Source organism: Salmo salar, chromosome 14, assembly GCF_965601325.2.
Source record: "Salmo salar chromosome 14, fSalSal1, whole genome shotgun sequence".
NCBI classification, from domain to species: domain Eukaryota; kingdom Metazoa; phylum Chordata; class Actinopteri; order Salmoniformes; family Salmonidae; genus Salmo; species Salmo salar.
This window is the reverse complement of record NC_138304.1, coordinates 68,294,838-68,319,745: the sequence shown is the minus strand read 5'-3', so window position 1 is coordinate 68,319,745 and position 24,908 is coordinate 68,294,838. Positions and strand designations below refer to the sequence as shown.

The 24,908-nt window shown below is 45.2% G+C and overlaps 1 protein-coding gene across 1 annotated transcript in view; it reads left to right on the top strand.

Moving 5' to 3' along the window:
- Positions 1-221: 221 nt before the first annotated feature.
- Positions 222-24,908, top strand: part of LOC106570046 (syndecan-2-A) — a 31,591-nt gene continuing 6,904 nt past the window's right edge. Inside the window, exons 1-3 of the mRNA XM_014141974.3 lie at positions 222-617; positions 23,908-24,022; positions 24,440-24,609. Of these exons, the coding sequence (XP_013997449.1) occupies positions 558-617; positions 23,908-24,022; positions 24,440-24,609 (345 nt within the window). The 5' untranslated portion in view covers positions 222-557. The remainder of the gene's footprint in view (positions 618-23,907; positions 24,023-24,439; positions 24,610-24,908) is intronic.

Below are 24,908 nucleotides of genomic sequence, written 5' to 3'. Positions count from 1 at the left end.
TAGAGCTTGGTGCTTGCAAAGCTACGGTTGTGGGTTCGATACCCATTCTCTCTGGATAAGCGCGTCTGCTAAATGACTGAAATGTCAATAAAGTACATCTCGGTGCAAGCAATAGGACATTTCATTTGATGGCAGTGCGTTGTAATGATGTTCGGAGTAACTGTCAATCATTGCTTCCTTATCTGACCTGTGTTTTCTTCCCGACTCTCTCTCTCTGCACACTGTTGAGTTTCTGTGAAATGGCCGAATCTTAGCGAGTTTAACGGAACTATACTATAAGTGAATAGAAGTCCGGATTCAACTGTGAAACAACCAAGTCAAATGTCTTACGCAGCAATTTGACTCAAGATATATATTTTTCTTTGTAGGAAAAAGTGCGTGGCGGAATAATAAAACGCAACACGTATCCGGTGTTCCACTCTAGAGTGAGAGAAACGCAAGGACTGGAGCGAGGGTGCAAGGGGAGAGGGGGATAGTCGCAAACAGAAGAGGGAAGGGAGAGAAGATAGAATATTTGGTCTTTTTGGCTGTGTCTACACATTTTTATTGAAGGAATAATGAGGAACATTTGGATAATTTTGACCCTCGGCATGACGGCCTTTCTCTCGGGGGAAAGGGTAAGTTTTTAAAAGTGAACAATGTCGATTTGCTTGCGGGGTAACGTTAGATTGGGGGAGAAAACAACTTTGAATGTGGGACCACTCACACTTGTATGTTACACTGTAACGTACTTGAAGCAAGTGTGACTGTAGCCTATTGTTGTACTGAATGTGACACATTGTAGCCTATCGTATCACAACTTAAGAGCAATGTGAATTTAATTTCGGACAGAGGTATTTCTTGAACTGTAGTCAATATTACCTATATTCTTCTTGGCCGGTCAAGTTTGTCTACGCTGACAATGTTTCAACGTTCAGAGTTTGCTTTGAAGAGATACATGTTCTTTTTAGAGTTTGTATAGTTTAATTTCAGTATTTTAACATCTCCGAAACTATCATTTCTACGTACGTGGCAGGTTGCTGGTCAAAAATAGAGGAACCCTTTCTGGATGGACATGACAACGAGAATCATTTTTACAAATCACTGCTTATTATAAGCTAACGTTATCTGTTATCAGTTTGCCTTTGGAGGTAATAAAACCCAGCCTTGTTCCATTCACGAAGCTTTTGTCGTCTAGATGCAATGGCCAATTCGTCGGTTATTATTGTGAAACGCAAATAAACGCTATTGCTGCATGCAGCCTTTCCAAAATCATTTTGGCTGCGTAAACGTGCCCAGCCTACTCAAAAACCAAACCACGAAAGTAACCTGCATCATACATCCTTATGCTACGTTATGTTCCTTTGACCGTTTTGGTTACCAGAGTAAGACACAACTCCAGGCAACCCAATAAGATACTGTAATGCTTACGAAGACTTTAGTGAGGGCTATATGCGGTGTTTATGGCAGTGTAACAATAGGTTGTTTACCTAGTGTATTACCCAAAAGGCTCAGACTTTTCTGTTTCCATCTACACGGTCTCTATCCGTGTCTCATTGGACCATGGCTCTGGCAGACCTGCTCTCACGTGGGTGGTGGGGCCAAAGCCAGGCCACTGGTACTTTTCAGCTGGTATTTAGATGTGATTTAGATGTGAACTTTAACACCTCACAAGGCATACTGTTTTGATTACACCGATGCTGTTGATGCTGCTCTTCACTAGTCCTCAAAACACAATTTCCCTAGTGCAACATAAGGGTGTATATACACTGTTATAAACTGGGGGGTTCGAGCACTGAATATTGATTGGCTAAAAGCCTTGGTACCACGGGTATGACAAAACATTTATTTTTACTGCTCTAATTACGTTGGTAACCAGTTTATAATAGCAATAATGCCCCTCGGGGGTTTGTGGTATATGGCCAATATACCACGGCTAAGGGCTGTATCCAGGCACTCAGCGTTGTGTCGTGCGAAAACAGCCCTTAGACTTAGTATATTGGCGGTATACCACACCCCCTTGGGCCTTATGGCTTAAGTGTAACACTGGTGTTACAGTGGAAAGTCAGCATTAGAGCCAAACATATTAGAGACATGTATAGTATTTGTTTTATTATAGATATCCAAACGTACTATTATGTGATTATGCTGTTTCTATATCCTCACGTTTGGTAATATAATTGGGGCCCACTGATTATCCCACAAAATGTCTAGAATGCTGGAATGGACTTGGAAAAATATAATTGTGCATTTGTGTCTTTCATGTATTTGGTGCTGTAACTGAACTTTTATTGAAAGTGTCCCACTGTTTTCTCTGTGGCTTACAGACTTGTCACTTGGCTCCGTTCCTCTCTGAATGGTTCTCCAATTAGCTGATTCAGCCACCAGTGTTTTAATGAGTCATTGTTTTGCATGATGTCACCCCCAGAGTGCATGTTTTTAATAGATGCGCCTCAGAACCAGAAGCCCTTGTGTCTGCTTGACTCATAAGGTCTCCCTCCGTTGGATACTACTGGAGAGAAAGTCAAAGCTCACAAAAACACTAAAGTGGCCATGTTACTTTGTATTTGTGTTGTTTTGAAGAACATTGTCATCAGGCAGTTGTGAAGAGAGCCCCTCAACCTGTCATTTTCTTTGACCCCTTGGTCCTTTGGGTTGTAGCCTACCAAGGTATGATCCATGGCTTTGTGGGCATGGCAACGGCACACATAAATTGCTACAGCACCATGTATGTTTGACTATCATAAACCCCCTCCTTCTCCCTCCCCCTATCAATCTATCGCTTCTGTCTATTTGTGTGTACCCTGCAGCAGTGAGAGGCATATATCCGCCTCAATGAAACTTGACGCGTGACATTGATTCTCAATGTTGGCACCCCTGTTGACATGGCAATCAAGTGGTTTGGCTGATAACCACCAGGCAAATCTATGTGTTAATTATCAGGTTGACGTTTATTGTCATGAATCTTGCCCTGGAGGCAGAACTGAGCGAATTCCGCTAGATGTGCCAGCTGCAAAGTCAAAATTGACTCTATTGTTTAAATTCCTGGGGGGAAATTAGCTTTTTGGTCTTAATTTAAGGTTAGGCATTAGGGTTAGCAGTGTGGTTAAGGTTAGGGTTGTGTTTAAAATCAGATTTTATGACTTTGTAACTGTGCCAGCTACTCTACAGAGATGCATCCAGGGCAAGATTCATAACAATAAATGCCAACCTGCAGTTAATTACCACACGCCATCAAGCACAGTCGTTACTGTACCCTTTAGATAAGACATTTCAGCTGGGGTCTTCGTCCCAAATTGTCTATTTACATGAACATTTTTGTCCTTTAGCAGAAGCTCTTATCCAGAGCGACTTACAGTAGTGAGTGCATACATTTTCATACTTTTTCGTACTGGTCCCCCGTGGGAATTGAACCCATAACCCTGGCATGGCAAGTGCCATGCTCTACCAACTGAGCAAAATGGGACCAAATGGCAACCTGTTCTGTGTATAGTGCACTACTTTCGACCAGAGCTCCATGGGCCCTCATCAGAAGTAGTGCACTATGTATAGGGAAAAGTGTGTCAATTTGGACAGAGCCGTAGTCGAAGGTGATATATAATGCACGCTGCAATTCTTTCCCCAGTGACTTTATTTCCTGGAACCCGGATGCGAAGAAGGTTGGGCCCTAGCTATGTTTTTGGTTCCCGCTAGTTGCCAGATGTGGGAGCATGTCAATTTTTGTCAGGTATTGGTGGGAAGCGTGGGTTTTCACCTCCTTTCAAGTGGATGATTTATGCGAGGGTAGCACTGTCTCAGTGTCTGATGCAGGACCTCAAAGGAATAACTCAAAAATGGAATTGGCCAAGGAATCTTGGGACATTCAAGGAAAATAAGTGGGAAAAACACTAAAATTCCATTCCACTTTTGAGGTTATCTATACACTTTGTATATAACAAAATATGTGATTGTTTACAAACTGTATATCATAAGGAGTTACACATCTATAAGCACACCGTAAATGCATGCATACCTACATTAAGTTGTAATAATGCTGTGTAGCAATAAAGCAATGTTTATGATGTGCTTATAGATGTGTATTGTATGCTTTATGATCCCGTGCCCTTAAATAACACTGGCACGTAAACAAAGAGGTCAGGGGAGATGTATCCATGGGTAGAACTACACAGCACCTCAGAGTTTCATTTTGTTGGCCATTTGTTTTGCGTTCACTGATTTGAAGTAATGTTGTGCCCGAGTAGCACAGGTTGCTAGCTGACCGCTAGATCAACCCACACTCCTGCCAGCTCCACACCTGAGGCTGTCTTTGGCTTCTGTATTAAAGAAGACAATAGCAACATCAATACACAAACTGCATTCACTAGCAGGCCCAGAGCCACAGATGCCAGGCCTTTTCATTTACTATTCCTCTAGATACCGTATACAATTTTCAACCAACTTTATTGATATTCCTGTAGATTCTTGCAACTTCTCTGAATGTTTTGACCGGAAATATTTGTACACCCTGACTCTGTGCCGTTTTAGAACCAGACTCTCGGTCTCTTTTAAAGTGACTATAAGAGGGCTTTATCCATCCTCCTTTTATAAAAAGGTGCACAATCTATAATTTAAAAAATATTGAATAAACAAGAATGAACAGTAAACATGTCGTCCCCCACAAATTATGCAGCGCCCCCGTTGGGCCAATCAGTGTAATTTTGTAAATGCCAGATCTCTATGGCAAGACTCATCATTCACCCAAGTTTTGTCAAAATCAGGCCAGTGGTGTCTGTGATATCGCGTGGGTTAGCTAGACTCATATCCCTGAGCATGTGTGCCAAATTTCATCACTCTGAGTCAAACATATAAAAATGTTCCCGTTATAGCAGCAGTTATAGTGTTTGCAACTGTGTTGTTGCAATATGAATATCCTTGACTGATTTATATGCATTTATGTGCCAGAGGAATGTTTATTGGTCAATAGTGGCCTGTGGTTTTAGGTACTAGTCAGGAAAATATTGCATTGAGAGACCTTTGCCTATAGATGCCACACATCAAGTTTCGTGCAGATCGGTCATTCGTTGCCAGAAGAGTAGCGTTTTAAAAGTTTAGCCCAAAATTCTAAGTGACGGAAAATCCATCATGGCTGACCTTATGGGTCCCTGAGACATTTTTTCCTCGTAAGGAGAGGGATGTACCTAATTTCATGATTTTAGGTCAAACGGGGTGAGGGGTGTGTCCTTTCAAAGTTAGCATTTTCAATCTCCCTTTCTGCCAAGCGTTATGTAATCTCTAATGGACTCTGCAGGTCCGGGCTCCTTGGGCCTCCTGAAGGAAAGCATCTGTCCCCATGCGCTCTTCTTTTGTCATCAGCCACGCACGCAGCCCTGCTTTGTAGACAACCCCCAAGGCTAAGACGCTGCTTGTCATAACCGCTGCGTCTTAAGTTACCCTGAGAACAGTTGGATTATTATTCCCTTTAAGACAGCTGAAAATAATGTTGTTTTTAAGAAGAGAGATGCAGCACCACACTCTGCATTGCTGAAACTCAAGAAGGGAGTGTTTGTGTATACCTCGCGAGCATCGGCAGGACATATGTGCATTTGTTTGAAAGGAACAGCTTCCCCCCCCACCCTCTCTTGACTATTTGGAAGGGATTCTTTCATGAGGCTGAGGTTGTGTGTGTGTGTTTGTTTGCCTTTATTAAAGACAAAGTCCAGCCTTCTAGGCATGGGGAAACACATTAGGGAGAGGCAGCACATGGACGGTGGTTTAACTTTGGCCCCTGCCACCATGCATGTGTAGACAGCAAGGAGACACAATTTGACAAACTAGTGACTCCTCACCTTTATTAACGTGGATGTCAAGTTTTTGTTGAAAACAGTAACTGTTTATAAAGCAGCCCATCTCTCTCTCTCTCTCTCTCTCCTTAGGAAATGAAAAGTTCCTTCAGAGGATTGTGGTGGAGATTCTGTGGTTGTGAAGAAGAAAAGCAGGGGGAAAACCCCTGTTTAACCTGTCTGCTTTCTTCCTGTACTACCATGCCTGCAGCCTGGTTACACTTTAAATGAAGAGGAGAGTGTGAATTTGGTCTCCCTTTTGGCGAACGGGTCTCCCTCCGTCTGGGGCTTTACTGCGAGGAATGCTTGAGGACGTCTGACTTGGGAGGGGGCAGACCTATGTGCCGAGCAGGATGGCGCTGGATTAGGCTAGTTAGGACAGTAATGAAAGTTAAGTGTTTGGCTTGAGCACATGATCACACATCTGCCTAATACTATCCCCAGTAAATCTCAGTTGCCAAGAGAAATGCCCATTGTATTGGGGCAAAAAAGCAATTTCTGCTTTGAATCATTCCAATGAAATGAAAAATTAATGATCCAAAAATTCAATTGGATGCTATTATCTCCCGTTGATATTTTGAACGCTATTTTGGACTAATTGTCATGCAACGCATTCGATCATTGTTTGCTCCCTCTCCGGCCTCTTGGTCACCAGGCTGCTCGTTATGGCGCACACCTGTCACCATCGTTACGCGCATCTGCACATAATGACAGTCACCTGGACTCCATCACCTCCTTGATTACCTGCCTTTTATATGTCACTCCCTTTGGTTTCTTCCCCTGTCGTCATTGTTTCTGTTCCTGGGTCATGTCTGTCCGTTGTTTGTGTTACGTGTTGGTTTCATTTATTTATTAAAACACTCACTCCCTGAACTTGCTTCCCGACTCTCAGCGTACATCGTTACAGAATGACGACTCAACAAAGGGAAGCATCAGGCGGTGTTTTTTTTTCTGTTGTTGTTTTTTTTTGTGTTGGAGGTGATGTCGGGTCCGGGTGTTGGAGCCAGAGCTACCTGGGAGGTCTCAGCCGGTTTTGATGGATTCCCATGCCTCAGCTGGCTCGATAGGCTTCCATGCCTCAGCGGGCTCGATAGGCTTCCATGCCTCAGCGGGCTCGATAGGGTCCCATGCCTCAGCGGGCTCAATAGGCTCCCATGCCTCAGCGGGCTCGATAGGCGCCCATGCCTCAGCGGGCTCGATAGGCTCCCATGCCTCAGCGGGCTCGATAGGCTCCCATGCCTCAGCGGGCTCGATAGGCTTCCATGCCTCAGCGGGCTCAATAGGCGCCCATGCCTCAGCTGGCTCGATAGGCGCCCATGCCTCAGCTGGCTCGATAGGCTCCCATGTCTCAGCTGGCTCGATAGGCTTCCATGCCTCAGCTGGCTCTATAGGCTCCCATGCCTCAGCTGGCTCGATAGGCTCCCATGCCTCAGCTGGCTCGATAGGCTCCCATGCCTCAGCTGGCTCGATAGGCTCCCATGCCTCAGCTGGCTCGATAGGCTCCCATGCCTCAGCTGGCTCGATAGGCTCCCATGCCTCAGCTGGCTCTATAGGCTCCCATGCCTCAGCTAGCTCGAAAGCCTCCCATGCCTAAGCGGGCTTGATAGGCTCCCATGCCTCAACTGGGTGAACAGGTTCCCGTGCCTCGACTGAGGCCACCGGGGTGGTTTCAGCCGGCTCATCAGGCTCTCACGCCTCAGCCGTCTCGTCAGGTTTCTGTGCCTCAGCGGAGGCGACCAGTCCTCTCCAGATCCCCGAGATCGTCCCTGTGGTTGGCGTCCAGTAGCTGGAGCTGAACGCGCCGGGGAGGGGGTATTGTCAAGTATACTCTGTCCGGAGCTCTAGGTCGCCATGCTCCCACGCCTCAGCTGGATCGACAGGTTCCCGCGCCTTAGCAGAGGTGACCAGTCCGCTCCTGATCCTCAGGATCGTCATCTTGGTCGGCGTCCTGCGGACGGAGAAACCTTTGGTTTCTTCCGCAGTTGTCATTGTTTCTGTTCCTAGGTCATGTTTGTGCTTTGTTTGTGTCACGTGTTTGTTTTAATTTAATTATTAAAACACTCACTCCCTGAACTTGCTTCCTGACTCGCAGCGTACATCGTTACAGTGATGTTGTACAAATCGTATTTTATGTGGCATTGAGTTACTCTCATGTCACTTAATTAAAAACAGAAACTTTGACCAACACTCTCCATCTCCTTGCTCGGACTTGGGCACACGCCCGCAACACTAAGTTACAGAAATCTTATTAGCTCAGAGTTTCATAGTTTGTGGTCAAGCTTGTTGGTCTGCTGTTGTATATCTGCTGCCTGTGAAACCTCTCCTTCTCCCTATTGGCTCTGTTCTCCTGTATAGACAAGGATCTGAGTGGGAATGTGCTTCGTCTGTGGGGTGTTATCCAAAAATGGGGGATATATGAAGAAGTCATGACTTCAGTTGAATTTTTCCATCCCACTCCCAAGATTGCTCTGGAAAACATGTCGCATTTAACACATCTGTGCTCACTCATATTTATGAGCATGTTTTATCTGTTCTAAAAAGCACCTAATTGAAATCTGTACTGTGCTCCGCCAAGCAGAAAAATGTACTTTAATATCTGGTGTTTCCATTATAAACCCTGACTTGATTCAGTGCGACACTCTAATTTCATGTTGTTTTTCATGAGAAATCTCCCAGATTCCAGAGGGTTTTGAGGAACTTCCGTAAAGATTCGTTAGAGGCTTTCAAAATAGCACCTCTCATCCAAATGCTGTGGTCATGTGTAAACGTTTCTACTCATTGGCATTGAATTTAATGGAGCAGTCATGAATATTCAGCAAAGAGTAGTGGTTGTCATAGGAACAGTTTGACAAAAACAGGAAGTACTTTAGTTCTCTGTCTAGGTACACCGTACCATAGGGAAATGTTTTTCAAACTAGTAATTGCCCTCCAAGGCACAGCTCTTGCTCTCCAGAAAAATGCCGCCCATTCAGATTTGGTTCAGTTGTACAAAGACGTTTTAAACCTTTTGTGTTTTGTAAAATAGCTACATTCTATTATTGTCACGCCCTGACCTTGGAGATTCTTTATTCTCGATTTTGGTTAGGTCGGGGTGTAACTAGGGTGGGCATTCTAGTTTCTAGGTTGGCTTGGTATGGTTCCCCATCAGAGGCAGCTGTCTATCGTTGTCTCTGATTGGGGATCATATTTGGGCAGCTTTTTACCACCTGTTGGTTGTGGGATCTTGTTTGTGTATAGTTGCCTTGAGCACTGCATAGCACCACGTTCGTTCTGTTCTTTATTGTTTGTTTTTTTGGCCGGTTCACCTATAAATAAAAGATGTCGAACCAATTCCACGCTGCACTTTGGTCTGAATGTTCCTATGACGACCGTGACAATTATCCTCAATCCTAGGCGTTTTTAGAAGCAAGTATACAGCTTCCTGAATCTCCTGTCATGACTGAAAGGCCCTTTTCAGATGTTCTTTAGTTTGATTCTCCAGGGCAGCGGTGGCAGACACACTGTCCAAATAGTCCAGTAGATAAACTGGAAAATTGTTCACGTTGGTATAGAAGCATGAACAACGGTACACTTGTATCATTTTTAGAGCTGAACAAAACCTGATATAGTGCCATCTCTGACTCAGGTGTCCAGCCATGTCCCGAAAAGCTCCCATTACCGAGAGAGAGAAGGAGGGCACTTTTATTAAACGGGGGAGGAGCCGTTAAAGAACCGTGTGAGATGGAATCCATTTTGATTTGAAATGCAAATGCCACTGACACGCTAATTTCCTCACTCTCCTTTTGAGGCGACCGCAAAGTCTTAACGGGTAGAACATTTCAAGGAAAGCCTCCAAACAAACAAGAGTTTTGTGGATGGCGTTCCACAAATTCTGGCCCCCAGTGACCTCATTGGAAATCCACTTTCCCAGTCTGTCACCTTTTGATAGTGTGTATATCATATCTCCGTTTTCTCCCATCCCTGATTTCGGAGAGACTGGGCCAAGGTAATTGCTTTTTTAATCTTGGCATTGTCATGCTATGCTTAAACCGGTTAGCCTGGAGGAGTGAGGCTTGATGACTTTGATGACAATAATTTGTTTAATCAAGTGATTCAGTGGCTGGCTGGAATGATGGCCGACTTCCCTGACTCCAGACCCAGGATATCCTCTAGAGAAAATGGAGCCTCGTGGCTGTCTCCCAGAATGCATCCAACACCAAGGCTTAGTAAAATACCAGACATGACCTACCCTGCCAGCCAGTGCCTGGGCCTGGATATTAGGTACAGACTTACAGTCTTCCGAACCTCCTCAGAATGTTCTGGAGTTCATGGCGTCTTTTGAAGCATTCTGTTACCCTTTTGTCTTTTTGTGTGGCTTCCCATCACTACTTGTGAGTTATTGACCACATAAGGCATCTTGACAGGTTTTGTTGGGGTCTAGGCTACAAATACTTTAAAGACATCTGTACTTGTGTGGGGTATAGTCGTGGCTCCCCTTTAGTGTGGTGTGTACCACCACAATCTCTGCTCTCCAGCTTTTCAGCACTATACATCTCTTTGTTCCTGCTTAGAGGTCCGGCATTTCAAAGTGTTTCGCATACCAGTTACTGAGACCTATTCAAAGGCTCTAATGTTGTGTTTGAACTTTCTGGTAACCAATGAAAACAGGTGCTCGGTGTGTCTCTGGGACCAATCAGAATGCTTCTTCTACTGTATCCTCAGCATCTTCTGCCCATCCATATGGAGGCAGTAAGACAGAGGGTGGAGCACAGGGGCCTTGTGTTGTTTCAGGAACTCAGGGAAAAGCGAGACTGCGGACTTCATAACCGCACATTCTTCAGGAATTACAGCAGAGGGATATAATTGGGCTGTGTAGCGAGAGTGAGGTTTGGCAGATACATTAAAGCTGTTTTTAGCTGCACAGTTTTGTCAGCGATGACAATCAGTGGTTCCTGACGGAGGACAAAATGGTCCTTTTTGGAAGTTCTGGCTGTGTGTGCGTGCGTGGGTATGTCTCTTGATCAAAAGTGTGTTTTATGTCTTGATAAAGTGGGCTTCTCCAAGGGCCCTGATGGGGAAAATGCTCTTTCTGCCACATAATCATTAAAGATTGAGAAAGAAGCCAAGCCGTGGTACTCGTACAGGACCTATTTCTGTAGCCACAACTCAATTATTTACACAGAATGGAATATGAATGAGACCTTTTGCCTCATCTTTCTCAAACATGAGCTCAGGGCTAAAGCGCTGCTTTGAACAGTCACATAAAAGCTCCATAGAAACCAAGCAAACCTGCTTTTTGTAAAAGCCCTGATATTTATAGTCCAAGGGTAGCTTATATGCCTATGGTCTTTGTCATTTGATAACTTTATTGCATGAAGTACAATAAACTGAGACCGGGAAAAGGCTGGTCTATTGTGGCTGGTTTACAAAAGTTGTCTACATAATGTGTCGATGATATTGTCCAGAGCCTTGTGAGTTGTTTACCCCTGCTTTGTGAACTAACTGCGGCTACATTGTTACCCAGTTGACTCCCAGCAGCTGGGGTGCACATGTAAAACATGGGGAGGAAATGATTTCCCTTTTGTTGTGGAGCAGTTTGTTTCAACAAACGTGGAAACCGAATCGGATGGAGCGGTATTGTTCTGTCAAGCGTCACACACACATTCAAATGGCTTCCTCTCTGTAGAGTGGTGTTTGATCTCTTCCTGTGAATCGCTCCCTGAACGCTGGCCGTAGCAGCTAATCTTCAGCATGTGCCACTATATCCCGGGTGACCTCCTAAACTGATAATCCACCCAGTAATTGTGTAACTGTGTGAAAGGGTAGTAGGTGTGTCCCCAGCACCGCAGAGTTACCAAAACATATTTAAAGCTGTGGCATTAGAGAGCAGCTTTGTTCTATGAGCATCTGGCCATCTGAGGTTTAGGTCAATGTTTTAATGTCTCTATGATGCACTGTTGAGTAGTCTGTGACCGTGCCAACCTATAAGGCCACTATCCCAGCTCCCAGGGCCTTGCTGGGATCATGCCTCATTAATCGGCTATTACATTAATATTGGCTTCGCACACTTCATAAGTTGCCTCTTGACTTGAGCATACCTTTAAGGTTGTTATTGTTTCCATCTTACCTCATAGTGCAGTCAACATTTGTAGCTTGCGGTGAGGTCTGGTGCCTCAGTGTGAAACTTTAGACCTGTCTCTGGATCAGTGTTTGAACGTAGCGACGGGGCATGGCTACCCCGACCAGGTAATTACTAACCCCCCTGGTCCTGGATCATTGTTCTTGCAGGTGGTGCTGAGGCCGGGTCGATGCTCCAGTTATTTATTTGTGCCAGCGTCGGTTTGTGTCCTCTGCTGGTATTAGCCCTGTATAATGTGATCAGAGATCACCACCTGACGCCCTCGCTCCGAGTCATCCATCCCTCCCTTACACCATTACTGTTTCCTCCTGCTCCTCCTCCCTCTGCCGGTACTGACTGTGTGTCCTCGCTCCCTTCGTCAACCTCTCGCCATTTATTTCCCCCTTCCTCCTCATAGTCAACATCATATTCAACATCATAGTCAGCATCATAGTCAACACAGCATCATAGTCAGCATCATAGTCAACATCATAGTCAGCATCATAGTCAGCATCATAGTCAACATCATAGTCAGCATCGTAGTCAACACGGCATCATAGTCAGCATCATATTCAACATCATAGTCAGCATCATAGTCAACATCATAGTCAGCATCATATTCAGCATCATAGTCAACACAGCATCATAGTCAACACAGCATCATAGTCAAAATCATAGTCAACATCATAGTCAGCATCATAGTCAACATCATAGTCAGCATCATAGTCAACATCATAGTCAGCATCATATTCAACATTATATGCAGCATCATATGCAGTATCATATTCAACATCATAGTCAGCATCATAGTCAACACAGCATCATAGTCAACATCATAGTCAACATCATATTCAACATCATAGTCAACATCATATTCAACATCATATTCAGCATCATAGTCAGCATCATAGTCAGCATCATAGTCAGCATCATAGTCAACATCATAGTCAACATCATAGTCAACACAGCATCATAGTCAACATCATAGTCAACACAGCATCATAGTCAACACAGCATCATAGTCAACATCATAGTCAACCACATAGTCAGCATCATATTCAACATCATAGTCAGCCTCATAGTCAACACAGCATCATAGTCAGCATCATAGTCAACATCATAGCCTTCCCTGTAGCTCAGTTGGTTGCGGGTTCGATTCCCACGGGGGGCCAGCACAGAGAAAAAATGTATGAAATGTATGCATTCGCTACTGTAAGTCGCTCTGGATAAGAGCGTCTGCTAAATGACTAAAAATGTAAAAAAATGTAATATTCAGCATCATATTCAACATCAACACAGCATCATAGTCAACATCATAGTCAACATCATAGTCAACACAGCATCATAGTCAACATTATAGTCAACATCATAGTCAGCATCATAGTCAGCATCATATTCAACATCATAGTCAGCATCATAGTCAACACAGCATCATAGTCAACACAGCATCATAGTCAACATCATAGTCAACACAGCATCATAGTCAGCATCATATTCAACATCATAGTCAACATCATAGTCAACACAGCACCATAGTCAACATCATGCTCTCAGAGGAACTCACTTCAACACCCCTATGGCAACTCTCTCTCCACTAACTCTATCCCTCCTTTTTTTCCCTCCCTATTCCTCGCTGCCCACCCTCTCTGTACTGTCAACCCCCACCCCCCCCACCCACCCCTCCCACCCCCAACCAGAGTGCAGCGCCCTCCTGACTCCCCTGAACCCAAATCCTCTTAAGGGAAGGGTTGGATGGGAATTCAATTGCGGCGCTGTGAGGGTTGAAGTAGATCAGCCACTGAAGCGGTGAAATCGCCCCTCCCACCCGTCCACCCTCCCTCATACATATGGCTTTTATTTCTCCAGATAAAGGCACATTTGCAGCAGTGTGGCAGTGAGAGATAGACTGAGCTTTGGAGGAATTTGGCAGGTCATAATTTTTGCGGCACAAATAGATAAGTGGGTGGGGAACAGGCCATATGTATAAATGAGCTTGAGTGTGGGTGAAAGAGCATGAACTTTTCCACATCCCACCGGTCCATTCTTAAGTTTTCTTACACTAAATGAAAGGAATAAGATTGGAAATGACGGTAAACTCTGAATGCTAAATACATTTGGAAAATAATGTTGTTACGTCAACACAAAACTTGCGTGTCCATGCCTATAAAATTGGATGTTATCAATTAAAAAGACAAAAAATCCTCAAAAGTCACATGCAATCTCCATTGCGCCTTGACTACCAAGAGACAAGGAAATCTCCCCCCCAAAGAGCCACTCTTCTGCTTTATGTTGTGAGGAAGACAATATGACATTGTGGTCAGGTCACCTTTGACCCATCGCTCCTAGAAGCTCTTTCATGTCACGGCCCTTCCTGGCTGCATGGGGTTAATGAGCTGGCTCTGAAGAACTCATGAGTTTCCTGTTAAGAAAAGGTTTAAAAGCCTGGATGGAAGCCGGACAAAGGCGCATACAGCTACTTTTTTCACCACTCTGGCAGAGGCTTAGAATCTGGATTCAATTAAACTTTGAACCAGCAGCTAATTTATCCATCACGCCCCCCTCCCTGGATGCCATAGCTCTTTTAGAGGCCCGGGGAACCAAACACAAAGGCTTTGAGCGATGCTGATTGAAGCCATGCCTTTATCCTGACACGCTGAAGGGGATCACAGACTGTTTGAAGCGTGAATGAGAAGTGCCTTGTGACACGATGGCAACAGTGGCATGGATCAGAGGTAATTTAATAACCCTGTAAAGTAAAAACCATGAGAAAACAAAACGTAGTGTACACGGGAGGGAGCATGTGTCCCTGTGCTTATGTACCGCATGCTGCTTCATGCGTTTGTGCCTCTCCGCATGTTTGGAGGTTTGTGTACCTCGGCAGTGTACTGTAAAGGTCTGCGCCCCCCCCCACCCCCCCGCGGCCCAGGTTTTAGCTCCTGCTTTACGTAACTTGTTTTCATGTGAACACTTTGAATCGAGTCCTTGGAATATAAAGCTGAATACTGTTAAGAGGATTTGGTCCAGTCGTTGTTCACGTCACAGTCAAAGTATACATCCCTCTTCTTATTCAAGCAATGCAGTAATCAGGAATGAATATTGGTGAAAAGTATCCATCGTCATCCATTCCCTCCCTATGGCTCATATTAAGATATAAGGAAGAAGCCAAGGCCTGTTTTCTCTCTCCGAGAAGAGGACTTGGCAAATCCTCTCAGCACTCATCCTCCGATAGCTTTTCATCAGTCAGGAATGCCTTTCAGTCGTTGACAGCTCCCGGCGGAATGGTACGACGCTCCGAATCTGGACCACACGTGTTCAGGAAGAGCCCAATCGCACTCGAGTGTTGCATATCAAGCCAAAGAGATGAGCGCTTTGAACAGAACCCAAGGCCTGCTTCCTGCAATATCCATCCTGTATACTCTACCTAATGTGTACAGGCCCCATGGAGAGTAGCCAATCATACCTGCCTGGGAGCAAAAGTATTAATTTCCTTATTTTTCCAGAAAAAGCAGTCCTCTCTTCCACCTGTAGGCTAAATGCTAAGTAAGACATTATTAATGTGCTGCAGGAGAAGTCAGAAAGGTGGAATCTACGTCTTTGAGGCCGGAAGGCAAATGAAACATTTCCCCCCACCTGGCCACCAGGGATTTTACTACAGGAATGGAAATCCGATCTGTTTTATATTAAGATCAATGAGTCATGGGAGGGTTACTCAGGCTTGGGGAATGAGCTCTTGGGAAAGTGCACATTTTCTTCAGCGGGATCGTCTAGAGCCGACCGCGGGGCAGGCCTTCTCATTTTCCCCATGATTGAGAATGAAAGCGCCTCATCTTGCTTTAATGTGCCTCTAGCCAAAAGTGCTTCAGTAGAGGTTTGGTCCGGCTATTAATTAAAGGTGAAACTGATGATGCCTGTGGAAATGTGTGTGTGTTCAAATGTCTCCTCATATTCTTTCTCTTTTGTGCTCTCTCTCTCTCTCTCTCTCTCTCTCTCTCTCTCTCTCTCTCTCTCTCTCTCTCTCTCTCTCTCTCTCTCTCTCATCAACTTTCTCTTTAGGTGATATGAGCCAATGATTAACTGTCTGGAGGACTAATTCAGTCTATATAACCTTTAAAGATCACACTTGTTAACCGCTCTTCCACACTCGTCCTCAAACTCATTTTACTGGAGACGTTTGAGGACCAACGGTCATCGCCTTGTCGCCGGAAATGTGTTATATTTCGGCAAGCTGGAATGTGAAAGGAAGGACCGTTCAAGCCTTCACTGAAACGTTCCTTTGTGAAAAAGAATATGTTGCTGAGTTAGTCGGGATGTGTGGAATGAACGCTAAGCGGGTACAAAGGCAGGACAAAGGGAACAGCGCATCTCCAACGTCATTCAGACAAGTCAGAACCGGCCAAATGGTGAATTTGCGAACACGGCACGGTACTTTTCCACTTCAGACGATATCAATTAGAGGGTCAGTGGTTTGCTGAGGATTGAAACTTTTCTAAGCCCCCTTCCCCTCTCTCCCCACCCCTGTTAAACAAGCAACATCCTCCCCTCACAGAGCTGCCCCCTGATGAGACCTACCGTTCATGTTGATACGGCCACCATTTTGACTGGCCCAATGGTATTTGTGAGGATAATGGACTTGATGTATGGTAGTCAAGTAAGAACGTTGCTCCTGGATGTGGGAATTCTAGATTACTGATACTTTATTTGTTATAGCTAGAGGAGCTATTGAATATGAGACTTGTTTTATACAGGCCTAAGCACTTAAAACCACCCTGTGCTTGTTTCTGTTCAGCCATGCCTGTTACAGCCTCCTATTTCCACTGTGACTTGAGGGAAGGAACCTGTTGTGCTGCAGCAAATCTTTCAGTTTCCCTCCTCACAAAAATGACTCGCAGGTGAAGCCCATTTCCCAGCGTATTGGGTTTCCGAGCTGACAAAGAATCTCGGGTTTCCAGTGCATATCAAAGCTGTTTAACGGGGCTGAGGAATTTCCCAATTCCCACCCGGGGGCAGGTAGTATACCGAACGGTAGATTTGGGAATCCGTAGAGGGCTGTGTGCAGAAAGAACTCTTGTCACGGACTACGGGCTTAGATGCCACAGAGCTGAGCTATTCACTGAAAACTTTACATGTTGAAACCACATTGGTCACGTTGTTTCTTAGTATTTTGTGGGGACTGGGGGGGGGGGTCACTGAAGGGTTACATTAACTTTACATTAGGCTCATCAGGTGCCTCTGCGAATGAGTCAAGTAGACAGGCTTTAATTGGTATTCTGGTAAACTATTTAATGGTCTGAGATGAAGTAAATGAGCCATAATGTGTCGCAGCGTGTGAGCGCTCGCACACCGAGACCGCAGCGAAATTGGGGCACATTGGTTATCTTATTTTATCATGCCGAACGGCGTAAATAGGATTGTACAGGTAGGGGTGAAAGCAAAGTTTACTCTGTTGTCCCGTGGCCAGGCTATCAGAGCGCATCTGTTTTCGTTGGAGACCATGCAATTGACTTTCTTCCTCTCAGGAAGCAGGGGAAGTCATAGCTGGAGTGTGTTGTGTCTTATTGGGCGTCTGTAGGAAAAACAGTGGATTTTTTTGGCACTTGCTCAAAAGAAAAGTATTTTGTAAAAAAAAAATAAAAAAAATATGTATTTTGTCAGTCTCTGTAGTACTATCGGCTTCTTTATGATCCTTGCCTCGTGTATTATTTATGCAGTCTGATGTAGATTAATCGTCAGTGTATGTGAGGAGGGAATTAGTCAAACTCTCTGTTCTCCTTTGTGAGACTGACATTTTTGAGAAAACTCCTGAGGCAGGACTTATTTCAGTCAAACAGTAACAAATGTTGCTTATGCAGCTTGTGTTTGTTCACATATGTATGTAGTTTGAGGTAGTTTGAGCTGCTTGCCTGGACTTTGACACATTGTTTGTTAGGATGACTAAATCAAAGCTTACGCTGAAACCTTTTAATGCCCCCATGTCAGAACTTGAAGGCCTTTTTGAGGGTATAGAATGTCCTACCTTTGTGGCGAACTGAAATGGGTCAAATGGTTCTGAAAGTATTGAGCGTATTTACCCAGAAGTATGGGGTGAACTGATCCAGGTCCATAGAGCAGCGAGGTCTGCTGGTTTTCATTTTAGCGCAGTCTCAGACAGTTTACTCAATCTTTACGAGGACATAAAGATCAGCTAATGAACCCGTAAATGTCTGCTCTCCGCCGTTCATTTGCTGAGTCCACAGCACCGCAAAATAAAAAGGTAACACATCTTTCCACCTGGAAACCCCTCATGTCAACGCAAGTGTGGCACTGCTTTGAAACAGGAAAGAGCACTTCAGCTGTGTTCATTTCGCTGTTTACCTTTCAGTTTATTACGAGTGATAACGGTGTGGATTCAAAAGGTAGTCATGCATATACTGTCAGCACTCGTCTGTCTAGCTCCTCTCAACTGTGTCTTTGGTTTCCAATTAGGATTTTAAAGTCTTTATATACATAAAAAAAAGAATAAGAAGTTCAATCATTAACCAGAAATCCCTGTTATGAATGCGTTCTGTTGTGCTATTATGCGCGATGCAAAACAGGAACATGTGGCAAAGTGAGCTGCTAGCAACAGAACCAGATGAACAGATTCTGTTTCCTGGATTAGGCTGCTTTTCATGGTAAATGTCAACCCCCGCACACACACACACAAGCTAGAAAGCTGTCCCCCACACTCCTGGAATAGCTCTAGGTCACACAGTCTGGTTTTAGGGAGAGTTTGATTTGTGTCAACTTCCTGCTGTAACAGCGCCTGCCCTCCAGTGTCTCAAAGACGATCGATTAGTTCCTTATTATGATCCCCGGGAGGGCAATAAAAGTTGAAGGTTCTGAAGAGCGGCTGAGAGACAACCCCCCCCCCCCCTCACCCTACTCCCCCTCCTTTCCTCCACCACCACAACCATTTAGTTTCTTTTCTGGGTCACTGTTCGAACACCACCTCCATTGGTGTAGCGTTGGTATTTTTCAACTCATTTCTCAACCCCAATTACATTCGACAAACAAATCCTCACCAACAAACATACATTATGAAGCTAGCTGTTTCCTGCTGGTTTTTTGTTTAGCGTTAGCAGGTTCTAGCGTTATCCTACGAAATGGCCACCAACCGATGCCAACCTAGCAGTCCATTGTTGTTGTCGGTATCTCTTAAGGCAATAAGTGACACACTAAATTCCACACAGGACCAATAACAAGAGTCAAATCTTAACTTCTTGAAACACTGCATCTTGAACCCAGCCATTTTAGCCCACTCAAACTAATTGCTCTCGCCCAGTCACCCCCAATCTTTTCCTCCCAGCCAGGTCGACCACAGGGAAAAGCCGTAGCCGTCCATCCATTCAGGACTGATAACAAACACAAAAAACTTGTAAACGTGCCCGTGGGAGAGAGACGGGAAGGAGGCCAGAGTGGTGGCAGTATTGAGCCGTATGGATCTGCGGCTCGCTGAGTTTACAGATAAACTCACAGCTACCTGCACTTTGTTATTTAGAGATTAACACAAAGACACACAGGCCTTTTCTCATTCAGAAAGTCATTGACGTTCAGCAGGCCCTACTTCTGTTTGCCATGAGAGGAGAGAGGAGACCGATTTCTTTTGATAGTGCAGCGGTAGACAATGGTCTTACAGAAGCGGACAATACTGACCAATGACCATTGAAGGCTTAATATAGCCTGGGCACTGTACTGTGAGGTACCATAGCTGGCATGAGTGGATATTCTTATGAAATATGAAAGTACGGCATTGCAAGTCAAGTGCTTTCTGATGTAATGGGCTTCTCTCGCACCTCATAGTTCATTTGAGGTACTCTTAAGGAAATATTTTAGAGCGGGAGCAGATCACCTGACCGACGAAGAATGTCTGAGGCAGTGTCTGCCCTCTGTCTTTTGTTTTCCACTCCTGTGAAGCCTAACTGTGTGTGTGTGTGTGTGTGTGTGTGTGTGTGTGTGTGTGTGTGTGTGTGTGTGTGTGTGTGTGTGTGTGAGTGTATTCATGCGTGTCTGCATACCTTTGAGGAACACTCTTTTCCTCCCCTGTCATGGGGTGAGTTAATATTGACCGTGTAAGAAGTGAATGCAGTGTGTCAACGCGGATTAGAGACGGGGCAAGATGGCTCATCCAAGCTACCCTACACTACCCCCGCGACCCTTAGCCACCCACCCCCTACTCTAACTACCCCCTCACAATAGCGCTATCTCACAGCTAACTGCCCAAGCCATAGAGAGAGCCTCTTTGGCTTCCAGACACCGCCAGGCATGGGTTTGGTGGTTTGACAGGCTTTTAGCAAAGCAACCTGCTGGCAACAGATTGTCTACTGCAGCACATAATCTCTCTCTCTCTCCTCTTTCTATGTCACTCTCCCTCCTTGCCACTCTCACTCTGTCTCTGCCTCTCCTCTCTCCTCCCCCTCTCTTCTTCCTCCCCTTGTCTATTATGTTTCTTTCCCTAGACAAGGTCTCTATGGAGACCGACTGCATCACCACCAAGCCTCCTGCTGGCCACTAGTTGTTCATTAGGAGCAGACAGACAGTAGGAACTGCTGCAGTTCTGTTCTAAATGAAGCCACAGTGCTGCGAGACCCTTGTTATCGCAGTCTCTCTGTCAGTCAGTCAGTCGATCAGGCGCAAGGCTAGGTGCTGCTTGTTGCTTGTTAGGGTCTCGGCTAAGGATAAGGCGGCCTCGGCTCTGATTGGCCGTGTGGATTCTCTATGGGCTTTCTCCCGTTCATTCATACCAGTGAAGAGGGATTGTATGTTTTGTATCCGACCGCTCTCACTCTCACTGTGTTAGTAAGGGTCATAGCTGGAGGTGGAGAATGTGTTAATGACGTAGTCATTAACACTTTTTGGGGGGGGGGGTGGGGGGGTGCATGTGTGTGTGCTTGAAGCATTAACCGATGTCTGTCCTTACTCTATAGAGACCTAGAATAAAACATTATTTAAATAGCCTTTTTACAAATTTCATATAAATGAATGTAAGGGAAAAGAGGGGAGGAAGGTTCCACTGGCCAGGGACACTGAGGACAACTTCCTGGGCTTCAGGAGGAATGTCAATGGGAAATTGGACACTCGCGCTGTGGGCTTTGGTGTCTGGTCAGACTGTCCAGACCTCAACGACCTGTGCAACCAGACTGGAGTGGAGCTCAGGAGGACACGGACTGATATGCAAACTGAGACAGTGACTGCTTCTGATGCAGTTGTGGCAGATTGTGGCGTTGTTGTGGAGGCTTCTGTCACCCACGATGAAGCATCTCATCCTACATCCAGGACAACACTCCTCGGTATCAGACGGATCAAGCTACTGTAACACTGGACTGGCCTGAGGCTGCGGGAGAAACTCGCTGCTTTGGACGGTGCTGACCACTCCGACTCCCCGTTCCATGTACCAGAATACTGCCGTCGGCGAGGACATTCTCACCTTTACTATTAAGGCGAAACTGCAAGTTCTACCAACAAAATATAATCTACCACTCTGGAACCCTGCAAACCATGATCCATTTTATATTCTACATGAGTCAAATGTAATGGAGTCCATTGCCCATGTTGTGAATGGCTGCTGGTCATTCAAGGATTTGTGCATTGCTAGACATGACCGCCTTGTTGACCTGATAGCCAGCGAGGTGAAGTAGTCTCACCACCAGCACACATACAGAAACATTCTTGTATAAGGGGAAGCTGGTGTGACGATGATGATGATGATGATGGTGTTTTCCTGTGTGTCAAATATTGTTGTTGTGGGGGGAGGCCAGGGGGAAGGGCTCATTCTGGAAGTGGGCTGCTCATTTGACGGCTCCATGGAGCAGGCCTTTGCCAGGAAGCTTCTTAAATACCAGCTCCTCGTGGCACGCTTGGACAGCCTCGGGTGGAGGTGCAAGCTGGTGGGGCTGATATTTGGCAGTCTCGGCCACGTACACAGGCGTGCGGTGCGTGGCCTCCAGACTGCGGGCCTGACAAAAACTAGGGCAAAGCATTTGGCTAGGTACTGCTCTGTTTCAGCTGTCGTGGGCAGCCTGGCTATTTGGAGAAGGATGTGCTTTCTGTACCCTTGAGTGTCATACATACAGGGACCTTTGAAATGTTTGGATCCTTTTTTAATGTAAATTTGATTGGTGGATTCAAATAAAGTATTTAAAATGTGTGTGTGTGCGTGTGTGTGCTTGAAGCATTAACAGATGTCTGTCCGTACTCTAGAGCCCTCGTCGTTCTAAAGAAAACGTTTTTTAAATAGCCTGCTTGGAAGAAACCCTTTATCTCTTGAGTTCAAAAAATGCCAGTGCATAGTCAGATCATGTGTAGAGCAGGCTCTGTTTGTGAAGAGCACCACGAGGGTGAACAGCATTAGGCTGTAATAGCCTAATTGCCATTTAGCTGACGAGCTGAAAGAGAACCGGTGTCCTGTCTGGCCTCTCACTATCTGTGGAAAGAAAGTAAACAAATACGAAAGACACTATCTGGAAGGAGAAGAGCGTTTCCATACACGAGAGAATGGCCGTAGAAATAGAATTACTAGTAGCCTAATGTTTCTATGAGGATGGCACTTCTTTGTTATGGGGTTCCAGGCTTGAACTCCCAGCTTGTGAGAATAATTCAAAGGCAAGTCTTCCTGGAAGGTTCAAAATGTCAATAGTGATAAGGGGGCAGGAGTTTACTGACAATTTCCGCTCTAGAATGAATATCTGATTTGATTCACTGTATGCTTTCCTTTTGTGTCATGTACACTATAGCAGTGTCATTGTTTAGTGTTTCTTTCTTTATATTTGTGATGTATTGAATAATGTGTGTGTGTGTGTTTGGGTGCACTCAGTTGTTCACCTATTGCAGGCATAGTAAAAAAGGCAACCTTACACACACACACACACACACACACACACACACACACACACACACACACACACACACACACACACACACACACACACACACACACACAGAGGCTAACAACAACACAAACCTACTACTTTGCTACCTTTATCACAGCTTCCGTCCAAAGAAAAGAGTAATCTCTTATGTCATGCCCTCCGAAACTCTTTCTTCCCCGGCCTTTTCTGGAAAAGCAACGAGTGTAAAATCGAATCCCGGTTCATTTAGCTCCAGGTTTATCAGCACCTAGCACCACCACCACACAAGCACTATAGCAACGCCGGGATGATTTATTGTTGGCCCTCTTTTGTGGCCCTTTTCTAAAGCAGCATCAGTATGGGGGGGACAGCACACCCAGGCTCTGAGTGAGGTTGAATGGAGGTTGGTTGGAGGTTGCCATGGAGGTTGCCATGGGGCCTACCCAGCTACCCAGCTATTCCACATGCACGCACACAGCAATGGCAATGTTTTGTCCAATGTGCAGTCTTTACACTGAGTTTCTATGAAGTTGTGTGTAAAGGAAATTGAGGATGGATGACATAACATTTTATTAACTAGCATGCTATAGTCTCGAGGGGGTTGATGCCTTTGCAAGTCACACAAACAGCATAGTTCAATTTCAGCTTCCCTATTGGATACTCCGTTAAGCTGTAAGACAAACGCACACACTTCTATGGACTTTCACCCCGGCAACGATGGTGGGCGGAGCTAGACGTCTAGTTTAATGCTCATCTGTTTAGAGAGGGGTGTTATGTCTCTTGAGACAGTGATATAATCCAGCGTGGTTCGTTGAGACAAGTTTCCTCGGAGGTACAAGCAAATGACAATAGGCCTATCTAGCAGAACATACTGTAGCTCCGAAACTACCAAGGCAACTCTTTTTTTTGTGTCAACTACAGCTTTGAGTCCAGTGAGAAGAGCGTTGGTGTTCACTTTTCAATGAAACTCAGTGCCTTTTACCAAAGGTGAGACCGTAGTATCCATAAATGTGTTCAACGCTAGAAGTGTTTCCAAGACAAAAGTGGTGACTACAGGAAAGTTATGTTGGACTCGCACACTGAAAAGTGGTCTCAGAACAGTCGAAATACCCAGCACTTAGTCTATGTTTCTGTTGTTCTCCCCTTTCAGATAGCGGATGCGGCCAAGTCGTCCTCCGAAGTGGATGAACTTTTCATTGACGACACAGGGTCCGGGGGTTACTACCCTGAGGACGACGACGACTTTAACTCGGGGTCAGGATCAGGTAAGAGTCTGGTCACCGTAGCCTTCAACTGGGTCGACACGCACAGGGAGGCAGGCAAACAGTCACTGCTGTATACTGTGTCTTTCACCCAGAATAGGCATGTCTGTTTAACAACAGGCGGATGGCCAAAGCAAAGCAGGCTGTAAGAAAGTGCTTTGATAACTGTAGCGAACTCTGTTTTTACCTCACTTTATCTCCACCTGATCCCATTCGAGAATATCAGGACGTGGCTTTTGTCTGTTGTGATTGAATTAGGAATGCGGATGTAATGTTTTTCTAAAAAGTTCCTTTGAAAAGCAGGATTTCACTAAACTTCAGACTCAAAACAACCTTCGTCTTCAACAGACATTAAACTGAAAGTGATTGAGTTCCGGTGAAGTAGTACAAACAGTGCTATCTCTTCATCTTGCTCTGCAGGCATTGGTGAGGAGGTGATCGAGGAGGCGGTGACCGTGAGCACGCTGTACATTGCGCCCAAAGCAGAACCCACCCAGGACTCCACCAAAGACTTCACTCCCAGAGTGGAGACAGACACGCCCAGAGAAGACCTGCCAAGGCAAGCGCCCAGGAAGCCAGTCCGAACAGAGGTGAGGGAACATGACAACCAACCCATTCACCAGACTATTTAAACCGGCCCACTAAGCTAAAGATGGACCAGCCCATTGAGCATTTGCCCGAACTGCCCTATGACCAGTCCTTATCTGCTGCATATTTTAGATATTCCTTTGTACAATTAACAGGTTGGAAATGGCCTGCTATTTTCTTTGAGGGCCTTTCAATTCACCACGCCAAATAATAGTTGAACATGCATTGACCCCAATGCTGGAATTCTAGGATCAATAAGGATCAAGTAGTCATCTAGACCCCTGATGTTGATTTGGTCTGT